The sequence below is a fragment of the Larus michahellis genome, chromosome 3 (assembly GCF_964199755.1).
Source record: "Larus michahellis chromosome 3, bLarMic1.1, whole genome shotgun sequence".
Lineage (NCBI taxonomy): Eukaryota > Metazoa > Chordata > Aves > Charadriiformes > Laridae > Larus > Larus michahellis.
This window is the reverse complement of record NC_133898.1, coordinates 99,464,686-99,476,676: the sequence shown is the minus strand read 5'-3', so window position 1 is coordinate 99,476,676 and position 11,991 is coordinate 99,464,686. Positions and strand designations below refer to the sequence as shown.

Below are 11,991 nucleotides of genomic sequence, written 5' to 3'. Positions count from 1 at the left end.
AAGAGTGGGGAGGTTGGTGGGACCGTGTGTTTGAACTCAACATAATGGCAATGGAATAGACTGAGAGGGATTTAAAACTTCTGAACGAATTTTTGACGTGAAGGAAAATATAGGGAGGTGGGAATCTCAGCAGTTATGACTACCTGTCTGTACTCCCTGAGACCATCTAGCATATAAATGAACTCTTTTCTACAAATTTGAAAACTTACCTTTAATATTCTGATAAAATCACAGGAGTGGAAGTCATCCACTAAAAATACTGCCTGAAATTTTATCATCTAGGAGTGCTAGTTGAGGATTAGATTTTAAAAGGATAAGGACCTTTACTGTAGCCCGAGGTAAGTTTGTGTTAATAGAACTGTTGAAGACAGCTGCTCTGTAAATGGAAAAGTTTTACATGGATGTAACTGAAAATTCTTATTTAATCATGTCTGCTACAGGCAATGCTAGTGGAATATTCATTTAAGTTCTCTGTACATAGAATTTTACTCATTTAATTAAAAATGCAAACTCACATTGATTTAAGTCAGTCCAATTTACTTTATGAACAATTTTCATTTTTGTAAAAATGTGTTATAATAGGTAATTTATAGTTATAGTAGGTAATTTATTAGTAACTTTTTAGCCATAAAAAGTATAAATATTTCTAAGTATATAAGACTACCTTATATATATCTAAAAGCTGCGCTGGTCTTACTAAACAAGTTTAAATAAACTTGTGTTGGATGTCCACAGATTCTATAAAACCTTTAACCAAGCAAAGAGTCAGATTGCCAAAGTTCAGAAATTTAGCTGTCAAGTTGAAGTTAGGAATGCTATCACTCTACAATCAAGGGAGAGGCACTTGCAGAAAGCAGCTAATCTGAAATCTGGAATTCCCAACGGAAATTACACCCTTAATTTAAAATTCTCAGGTATGTCACGTAGCATGACTTGCATTCAGGTTTCACCACACTTGCCATTTGGTTACATCTGCAGACAAAGCCATAACTCAGTTCCCTTGGCCTAAACTAACTGATACTGTTTAAAGCTGCATTTAATCTCATGTTTAAATTGCTTTTGGTTTATTAACTCTGTTATTCACACTGCAGAAACACACCAAATCAAGTCAGTATGTGTAGTCCTCTGTGCTCCCATAACTGCACAGGTGGGCTTGGATGTAGACAGTTTCTTCCTCAGTGCACCGGGAACATCCCTCCAGTAGTTTGCCATGCTGTAGCACCGGCAGCCGTGGGATACGCTCACACATCCCACTGATTTATCTAGTAAACCTTAGTACTAGGGAGGACTCTGAAGATAGCTTGTGATCTTCATCGTTAGTAACTAAGCTAGTCTAATTTGGCATTCAAACCCTGGGTCCTGATTGCAAGAAATACTTCTGTAGGGAAGATAAGCCCTGAATGTGTGCCTGATGCAAGCTCTTGTTTTCTGCTCTGTATTCTTCTACTTACAGGCATTCTATGGTTAGAGTAGTTTTTTTGCAGGTTTTGGTTGGCTTGTTGTTTGTTTGGTTTTGTTTTGTTTTTTTTTACTGCTGTCAACAGGCTTAGTTTATTCAGCTTCTGCCTTTTTTTTTTCTAATATTATTCTCCAGGAATCAAATCCTCTGTTGAAGTAAACTTTTAAATTTCCTAAAGATCAGTGAAGTATTTGTAACATATGAACAGCTCCTTAAAGAAATAACCTCTATTCTAAGTTCTGGGAAATGGAGCAATATTGCAATAGGAGAGATGACCTCAATGTTGCTGATGAATGTCTGAGCCAGTTGGTGCTAAAACAGTTTGTGAGTTCTTTGACTTTTATTTTTAAGGATCTGTCCTTGTAGTTTTAATATGTGAACCAAAGTTACTTCTTCCTATATAGGTTTGCAGGCATGTCAAGATATAATTATTCATACTGAAAAGATTTGGATGAACACAATTTACACAAAATTTTGTATCTTCATGGGAAGTGTCTTCCTTCTCATGCATAAGCAGGATCTAAGGTTGTATTCTTCTCTTAATATAGCCCCATAACATCTCAACAGCAATGTCGTTACCTTCAGTAAAATTTGTATTTTGGGCTTAAGGTCATCTTCCTACCATAACTTTTATGATTAAGTACATTCTTTACTATGTGTCTATCTATGTCAGATACTACTGCTCTAATAATTATAAATTATATCTGCTGATTTAGACATGAACTCTAAATGCATTTGAATAATTTTGCATGTGAAAATGTAGCCTCACTGAATAGTTGTGGGATGCCACTTTAGGTCGTTAGAACATAGTTCGTTCCAGCACTAATAATTGGTTCCAGCACAATTAGTCAATGACTAAATGGCAAGATTAGGTTAAGTACTCAGTAAAAATAACCAACAGGATATATCTGGATTCCACTTATCAGGAAAGGGAAGAAACCAGAGCAGTTCCTAGCTACTCCAAGCTTCATCAAAATGGCATGTTCATGCTAAATTGCTTGGCCTTGCTCCAAAATTAAATTCAGCCATCTCGTCCAAACCACATTTGATGTGCCAAAAATAAACAATTTAGAGATGGATGCAAATGTTACGCTTGATACACTACACGGTTACACTTGTTTTCAGAACCTTTCATTTATTTAAATGCTGGCCTTTCTGGGAGTTGGTGTTTCAATTTTGCATTCCTAGTAAACAGCAAAATTTATTTGAATTGCAGTGCATAAAGATACAAATAGTCATGCAAACACATTCTAATAGATTCTTCCTTTCAACTGTAATTTTCTATTAGTGCACAAATTCCTCAGCTCACAAAAATACACAGGGTGACGTAGGATGTTGACTTACAACATGTATAGGTCAGTAGGCTGTTTTAGAGGTCGTGTAACAGCTAGATTTTTTTTTTGCATATACTTCTCTCACTTCTAGCTGCAGCCTTTAGATGCTGTTGAATTCAGAGTTCTTTTACATCTCGGGTCATGACTAGATAGCTCTAGGCTGATGTAAGTCTGTAAAATTAAAAATATAGCATTGGTTAAATCCTAAGAATACTTACTCCTAGATGAAAGGTGAATAAAGTACGTGGAAGCAGAGATACAAATTAAATACGCACTTAATTTAGCTTCCCAGATTATTGTGCCTATTTATTCAGCAATAAATACAAATAAAGTACTTGTAATTTTATCATTTCATTTTTATGTTGCTTAACAGTATTGAAATTAAGCATTAAAATAACATAATGGTAAATAGCTACTCTCTGAAACTTTGAAACTATTTGTAACCGGACCTAAAATTGGTTCATTGATCATTGTAGTATTCTGTTTTTAAATAAAATTTGGGCAACATACCTGGATAGAAAGGACACAACAGTAGGAGACACTGACTGATACTGAGAATTGTAAAGTCTTAGACATATTTGTTACAATTTAAAATGGAATTATAATTGACATTTCTTGGACTATCTAGGCTTTGTCTTCCTGAAGTTTAAAAAAACAAGCGTAGAATATTCAGCATTTTGATCAAAAAATAAAGCTGACCTTTAAACCTGAAGGGCTTGTACAGCCTAGTCTATTTGTAGGATCTTAAACTTTGCTGTTACCTTTCCTTTGCTCTTCAGCTTCCTTTATCTAATATTTGCATTATATAAATTTTAAATTAACATATTGCACTGCTTTATAGATGTTTTCAGATTGTATGTAGGATTTTAGAGTATTTATACAGAAGTATTGGGCAAACACCTGTAATTCCCAGCGCAGCTGCCTAAAACCTGTCTTTCATTCTTTCATTACGTGTAATGACTTTTAAAGATGTATGGGTCTTTAAAGTCATTAAATAGGTCTTTAAATACAACTTCAGTCTAAAACAAGCCAGATGATGTGGTTTGAATTGGTTTGGAAAATCACCTTTCAGGTTTTGCTGTCCTTAATCAGCTGTTTGACCATGTATTGTTTTTTTCTTGTACAATATGAAAGCCACCAAAAGCCACATATTTCCTGTGTTACAGATAGGATGGATTCCATATGAAAGAAAGAAGAGAAAGAAAACCAATGGTAAATGTTCAGAATTTTTTATTCATTGTGTATTTCATTGTGTGGTTCATGAAATAATAGAATGTATGGCAAACTGTTTGTAGTATGGCAGTACGGCTTATATGCATGCATTTATCTTTCCATAGGAAGACAAAATATGCCTTTTAATTGATTAAGGACATACACATTTTGACACTATTAAACTCAGCATTGTTTCTCTAAGCCTGGACTGGACTGAGATTTTACTGAATCCTACAAATCCAGCACTAATTCAGGTTTGAATAACTTAACTGAAAATTTGTACCAACACTTTAAAGAGTAGTATATGTATAGAAATGTATTTTTCTGGAATGGTAATGAATACTTAAAAAATCATATGCTATAGCTATTTATATGTTTGCAACTGGTAAATATAAGCAATACATCAAGACATTGAGTTATTTACTTGGAAATGTATGTATTTTGGATTAAAATGTCATTATTAAGAATATGAAACATATTAGGACCTGATAGCACTAAACATTACAAATGATACAACTCCATATCATTTCTTTGAGATTAGGATTATCAGTAGCATTGGAATTGGAGATAAAGTACGGACTTTTTTTTTTGTTGCTGTACCATTATATTTATTAGTGTTTGGTTATTTTAAAACATGTTATAAAGTGCCAGAGTGGAGAAAACGTCTGAGCCAAGATAACTAATACCACAGAAGTACAGTGGTAAGTATTCTCCCTGCATCTTTTTGACAGTTATTTTGGCCCCTTTACTGAAAATCCGAGTGCTTCTTAAGTATTCAGAAAAAGAAGTCACAGTTAGGGGTTTTTTTTTCCCTCTTTTCCTCTCCTATAGAAGAAATTAAGTGACATCCAGATTTTCTGTTGGCTTTCTCCTTAGGAGTGCTTAGTGTGTGTGCACATGCCTATAAATAATTCCTTTTTGATGTAATTTTTGCCAAAGTTCCCTCATTCGAGTGACACTTTTGCCCCATTTTACATCAGTGTGAATGGGATTCCACCTGTTTTATCTAAGTTCACTATAGTTCACTCTAATGTATTTTAAAAGCATTCATATTTTAATTGCTTCAGTGGAATGCAGTTCTCATGACTGTCAAATCTTGCAGAGGGCAGAAAGGATCACTTGGAAAGGAACAATCCCACATAGGGCTTATACAACAGAATAGAAATACTAAGCTGTACATTCAGTGAGAAATAGCATGATAAGGGGCGTTTCAAATTAATCTTTTAAAAAAAAAAATGTTTCGTGTTGCTTTTAAGGAGTTTTGTCAAAGTTTACAGCTTCATTCCTGCATATGCATTGTCATAAGAAATGCAAGTTAAAAAAAGTGGGTCTAACGAGATGGAGACAAATCTGTTAGCACCACACAGGCAAGAGTGAATTATGCTGCTTGGCTGGGTTGGATATCTAATCATGCTAGAAAAAGAAACAGAGGTTGAAAGTGAGTGTCAGCAATAAAGAAAAAAGTCTACAAAATAGAGGTCTGTCCCTTTGTCCCTCAATTCTCTCACCTTTTCCCCTGTGTCTTGCCTGCAACTGCAGTCGTAGTAAAAGCTGTTCAGTGGAGCAGTCCACCCTTGGCACAGGAAATGGAACGTGCTCTGCGTGTCTGTGCTAAGTATGGTTTCAAACTTGAATTTCTCCCTTTTCTGCTTCTTGGTGTATTTGCCTTGGCTCTTGCCTGGATCTGGGTCTTATCCTGTCTTCTGTGTGTCAGTTAGCTACAAAGATAACACGGGGTATCATCTATTTGCTGCGGGTGCTTCAGCTCATAGCATCAGTTTTTCCAGTACTTCCCAGATACAGAGGAGATGGGACGATCTATAGGCGGTGTTTTCTCTGGAGTGCACCAGTAACTGTTTGCAGGTGAGCAGGAATGCAGGTGGTTGGGATTTCTGAGCTGTTTATGACAAGAGAGATGTTTTGTCAGTTGTGGCTTTGCTTCTTATATTGCTGGAAGCAGAGAGAGAAACCCTTCTTTTGGCTTGTGACAGAAGTTTGTAAGCAGTAAGGTTTTCCTTGTTCCCACTTTTCATGTCACTAGACATTCAAGATTGTACTCATTAATGTGAACAGTGTTGTCCATGAATACATATGGTGGCAGTCCCTAATGTTGAGGTCCACAACTAGTATAAATGGGTGTAATTCCTTTGATTTATGTGAACTGGCATAATCCTCTTTAGTTGAAGATCTGGGCCAGAGTACAGGAAGCGTGTGCGTTAGCCAGGGAAGGCTGTAGTAGTTTCTATTCTTCTTACTGCTTTCATACAGATGTGGAGTCTTTTGAAGTTGACACGGTCCAAATAAGGTATTTTTAATTTTCTATTTGGAGTGTTGATATCTTGGTAAGTGGAACAACATCCTTGGTTTTAGGGGTTACATTTCATTATTGCTTCATAGGAAGAGAAGACCCAGTTTGGATCTGGACTTTTGAACAATACTGAAACTTTGAGGGACAGAAATACTTCTTTAAGGGCTTAACTGTTTGTATGTGCAATGTGTTATACAATTAAAATGTTTAGCTAATTCAGAATTTATATTCATTGAAATTAGTTGTATATTCATGTGACACAGCTGAATCCAGATATTTAGGGCATGTAAAATGAAGTAGACCAAAAAGATTTTAAGAATTTTGTAGCTTGAAAGAGCAATGAGAAATGCAGCTCTTTTCGAACCAAAAATGACAATGTCTTTCACTAGGAGCAGAGCTTTTACAAAGGGTCTTTCAACCGAGGATCTCTCAACTCTGCTTGAAACACTGAATTAGGGCTCAACACTGAAGCCTTTATCAAATGAAGAGTCTGAAGGCAAAGGCAGTGCTCCGATGATTTGCCAGCTGTAGGATTGGGCTCTTGCGCCTCACCCTGCGAGGTAAGGCAGCTTTACTTTCTATAATTTACAGAACGAGCGAGTGAGAAGTGTGACTTGCCTAAAGTTACACCACAAGTCTGCGGCAAAGTTGTGGAATAAAACACCCTAGCAGACACGTACGTAAGCTGCAATTGTATCTTTCTCTCGTGATTCTAAGTTGGGAAGAACAACTGTTTTGAAATTTAAACCAGAAAGATAATCATGTCTTTCCATGTGATTTGTTAGTTATCCTGGCTAGTTATCTTGGCTGAAATGAGGAAATACTCTTTAAAATCTGTTGCGGGTGGGGGTGGGTGGAGAGAAGCAGAGAAGCAAAAAGCTAACTCTGTGAATTTTCTGACCTGAAGACCAGTTGAGATCAATTGATGTTAAGCTAATAAATTTTCATATGACAGTCACTACCATCCTTTGTTCCCTGTCAGAATGATTACACTAGAAAAAGATGAAATATGTCTCATATAAATGTGATATGTTTAATTAAAGCCCTACTCTCTCTGTCTTCTGTGTATCTATTTCTAGTAGTTTTACTTTTCTCCATCCTGTCTGGTTTACGTCTTTAAAAAGCAATAAGGAAAACTGCCACAAGCACACTTGGAGAACCTGAGAAAAGTGCAGTTTTGCATATTCAGATGAGAGCCAGTGGCAGTGCTCAATCTCACCATTTCATCACAGACAGATGATATTACAGTGCAAGAACATCCAGGTTTGTAAATGATAGATTTTAAAAGGCAAAACAAATGTCAGTAATCTGCTGTGCTTTGCAGCATCAGTGCCGTAAATAGGTGCACTCTCTTGGTTACTTGGGTGGCTGATTTTTAAATTTATGATAAAGTATATAAAATTAATGATGTGTGCTTACACTTCAGTGATAAAAGCCAGTTTCTGCCAGTGTGCTAATGTACATAATTGTTTCTTTACAACTAGAAACCAGATACTCTTTCATTCATGCGTTCATACTCTGGCAGTTTAATTTATGGAACTGGGGGTTTTTTGGGAGAGGGGGAGGGAGAGGAGAAAAACCCATTTGTTACATTGTTACTGAACTTGGGATATACAAGTATGATTATGTAAAATCTGTGCCTGGGTGGCTGTTTGTCCTTTCTTGCAGAGTATTTTGTGCTCACTGAGTGGGAGGGTCACGCCGTGTGAGACTAATAAGGACAGAGCTGCATCCCCCTCTACCACTCTTCAGAGACTCACTCCAGCAACTCCTCGGCACTACTGCAGCTCTGTACAGGCATTTTCAGTGCTTCTGGGGGACACACTAAAATAAAAATTAAAGGTAAGCAACTTGTTATTTGTAGTCAATTGTTTAGACATCTCATGTGCATGCATCATACAATATTCCTGTTTATTTTGGTGGGACTTTTTTGCCATTTATCACTGTTGTTTGACAATATTAACTATGTCCTATGTAAACATAATGTACACAGTAAGCTTTTAATGTACTGTAATCAGTCTATGCTATAGGATTCTGCTCATGATTGTGTAATAAATATATTGTATACGCTTGTGGGTGACTATAGGTATATGCTAAGGTATTTTGATGAAAACAGTCCTACTAAATTTGCAGTAATTTACAAAAACGATTAAACTGTTGCAAATTGCCACAATGCTGAGCATGCTTATTAAGGGTATGCACATATTCACATTTAAAACAAAAGTCTATCTATCAGTGTGTATCATTCCAATTAGCATGCCTACCGAGTGGCCTACCTCCAGTTAGTTGAAAGGGACTTGCGGGCCGGCGGCAGGGCTGGGAAGCGCAGTCAGTAAACGCTCTCCAGGAAGGGGGAACCCGCAGACCCTCGGGCAAATCCCAGGGGAGGCCGAGCCGGAGGCGCCTGTCGCCGGCAGGCTGGCGCCAGTGCTGCCCAGCCCGTCCCGTCGCCCACCCACGCCCGCTGCGGGCGAGCAGCCCCTTCTCCTTGCGGCCCCCCCATCACCTGCTCGCCCCGTACAGGTGCCGTCCGGGGCCGGGAGGGAGCCCTCCGGGCGGCCCGGCGGCAGAGGGCTCCCTCGCCCGCGGTGGGTGCTCGGCCCCAGCGGGCTGCCGGCCCCGCTCCGCCCCGGGGGCTGCGGAGGAAGCTCGACTCGCCGGGGACCAGCCGCTCCTGGCGCCGCGGGCAGGTTCCGGAGAGACGGGGCGGCCGAGCCCGGGGCGGCGGGTAGGAGCCCGGGGTCCGGGGGCGAGCCGGCGGGAGAGCGGGGCGAGCTGGGGAGCTGCCCGGGCCGGCGGCTGGCTGCTCCTCGCCGACCGGGCTACCCGCTCGCCTTACCGACTGGTGTTACGGACCCTGGGTCCGGGAGAAATTAAACTGCCGGTACTGCCGCCTTACTGCCCGAGCTGCCGGGGGCTCGGGTCGCTCCCGCCCCACGGTCTCCCGTGTCCCGGGTTGTGCGAGGGAGCGGAGACAGCCGGCGGGAGAGGAGCCGAGCCCGGCGGTGGGGTGGGAGCGAGGGGGTGGCGGTGTTAGTGGTTTAATTAGCAAGAGCCCTTCAGAAAAATGAGACCTCTGGCGAATTACTGATGGCTGCTTGTAAAGCAGGTGCAGGAAATTAAATGATAATGTTATTTGAATGTGTATTCACTTTGCTGCTGTTGGGGAGGCTGAAAAAGTTAATGATGGTGTAGTTGCTGTCAGGGCATGTGACTTGACAGAATAGCTCTGATGATGAATAAGGTGCCTTGCGAAAATTGCATCTTAGGTATGCAATTTGTTTTTCTCACAGAAAATGTAATTAAAAAGACCATTTGTCATTTTCTGTGTTTTGTTAAATTCATGTGTATCTATACATTGCAGTCGGCTTAGAAGAAAAGCTGATACTGTCTTAAGAGGACAAAAGCCAGACTATATTTTTGTGATATTTGAACTGTAAACTCAGTGCAGGTTGCTCTAGGCACTTGTATATTTTGCGAGGCAGAGAAATACTGTATTTTGGGTTCTTTTGGACTTAAACTGAAACAATTGTACGTTGTCCTTCTTCGATTTGAAGACTACTTCAGCAGTTACCGGCAGTGTGACACCAAAAAGTTTAGCTAATATATCTAAAATTGAAAACCTAGGAGAAAAATAAAAGGAAATTAGTTATTAATGAAATAAGTTTCATGCCTTTACAACTAGTATCTCAGAGTTAATATTTCTAAGGTCCTATTTCTGAGTTTAGTGAAGAACTAAAGGAGTATATTTGTCATTTATTTCTAAATTTACATAAGTCTTTTTTTGTAGCTCCTTAAAACAGATAAACGATACACTTTGTGTGTGACTAGCGACTTCCTACTTTTCTTTACAGTCAAGAAATTCTTTTTTGTAGTTTTCTGATGGGGTGAGGGGAAAAGAAGAAGAAGATATTGTTCTGAATAAGATTATTTTCTGTTTCAGATTTGTAGCTGATGGTTCACATGTGTCCAGGGGGAGATGAAGTACATTGGATCCTGCATAGTTTGGCTTTGTATGGCAGTCTTCCTCCTCCTTCCTCTTTCGACTTCTGTGGCTGTCAGTGACCAGACAGGTACTTCCATTTTTCTTGCCCATCACAGACTAAAGGCATAAATCCCACTACTGAACAGATGTCAACAAATAATGACAGCATGTGGAAAATAACCAGTACAAGCAGATAAAATTATACAAGACTCTTTTTAACCTCATTTTTAAAAAGTCTAAGTTTGAAGCAGCTCTAAAGCAGCCTTTCTGTTTCCTGTGCTTGGAAGATTCATGTTTGGAAGCAGTTGTAGTTCCTAGGAGTTTTGTTTTGTACTTTTTCAACTTACTGTACAAAACAAGATTCTAAATCGGAGCTTGCAAAACTTCTGTAAACAGAATCATACGTCTGTATTGGAGCAGATCAGTGATCACATTGACCTGAACAACCTAATGCTCATGTTAACCTCAGCTAAACTTAATACGCAGACCAGGTCATACACTTCACAGATGTAGAGTTAGACAAAACCTTGTGCCTAAGAAGACAGGGGAAAGGAATATAGCAATATTGTTTAATGTAAAAGCTGATGGGTATCTTCGGCAAATTTTCTCATACTTCTCTATTTTCTTATCTCTCTTACTGTCCTCATGTTATCTAGCTCTCTGACTTAAACTCTACATTGACTCTCCAGAGTGTGGTAAATTCTATCTTAAAAGCACATCGTGTGTGCTTGTGGAATAAGGAACTGTCAGTTTTCTAGAACTGCTCAGCCTCAGCACATACCTCAACTTTCTAGAATTTTCCTACAATTATTAGCAAGAAGACGTGCTTGTTGCTGTTTAACTAGAAATAAAAAGAGTTCTTTTTCATTAGTTCTTATAGAAAATGAAACTTAGTAGTACTGTTTTTCCAGAAACATGATGAAAGATAACAAGCTACACATACACAACAACTTTGAATCTCTGTAACACATTTGAAACTCAGGCCCAAGAAGTTTAAAATGTCAATGACTACGATAATCCTTTTACTACTTCTGGAAACAATAAACAGTAAAATTTAATAAATAATAAGTGTAATGTGTGAGCTCTCAGGTGAGAATAATGTGTTGTGAAGAGTCTGAATTTCAGTCAAAGACGACTTTGCCTTATATTTTCAGGGCAGCAAGGCTAAGTGCTCTACTGATGAATTATTCTTAACCCCTGTGAGAGAGTGAGCCTACATCATAGCTGTGCAATCATTTTCTTCAGCTGTCTGAAGGAAGCAAAATAGGTTGTCTTCTGTGTTGTTGCTAGCTGGTAAACTGTAGATGAGCAGTTTTAAAAGTGCTGAAGGTTCCCATATAATATAAATTAATAAATGTAAACTTCAGCAATTTTAAAACAAAATGCCAGAAAGCTTCTTTTCTATTCTTTTTTTTTTTTTGCCCTAATGAAATGATGTCTCGGTCAAAGGTGGACCAGTCATAAAAGAATGTGACAGATACACTGAACTGCTCATAAAAAGTGTATCTGAACTGTACATTACGATCTGATAGAAGTTTGCGGCTAGGCGACCAGCAGGAAAGTTGCAGTTCTCCTTAACCTGATTGCCACAAATGGATCAAATATGGGTCAGATTGAACCTCTGGGAAGAAGAAGAGAGACTGAACCTCTCCCTGACAATAACTGACGGTGCACAATTGAGAGAGGCTTCTGC

The 11,991-nt window shown here is 38.8% G+C and overlaps 1 protein-coding gene across 11 annotated transcripts in view; it reads left to right on the top strand.

The window, feature by feature from the left end:
* The first annotated feature begins 7,392 nt into the window (after nt 1-7,392).
* COL19A1 (collagen type XIX alpha 1 chain) overlaps nt 7,393-11,991 on the top strand; it is a 217,860-nt gene continuing 213,261 nt past the window's right edge. For 4 of the 11 annotated variants that reach the window (XM_074581449.1, XM_074581448.1, XM_074581444.1 and 1 more), the window contains exons 1-3: nt 7,393-7,576; nt 7,982-8,155; nt 10,257-10,386. In XM_074581449.1, the coding sequence (XP_074437550.1) occupies nt 10,293-10,386 (94 nt within the window). In that variant the 5' untranslated portion in view covers nt 7,393-7,576; nt 7,982-8,155; nt 10,257-10,292. Of the gene's footprint in view, nt 7,577-7,981; nt 8,156-8,667; nt 9,042-9,381; nt 9,423-10,256; nt 10,387-11,991 lie in introns of those variants that run through there. The other 7 variants (XM_074581453.1, XM_074581452.1, XM_074581450.1 and 4 more) reach the window with 4 other exon arrangements.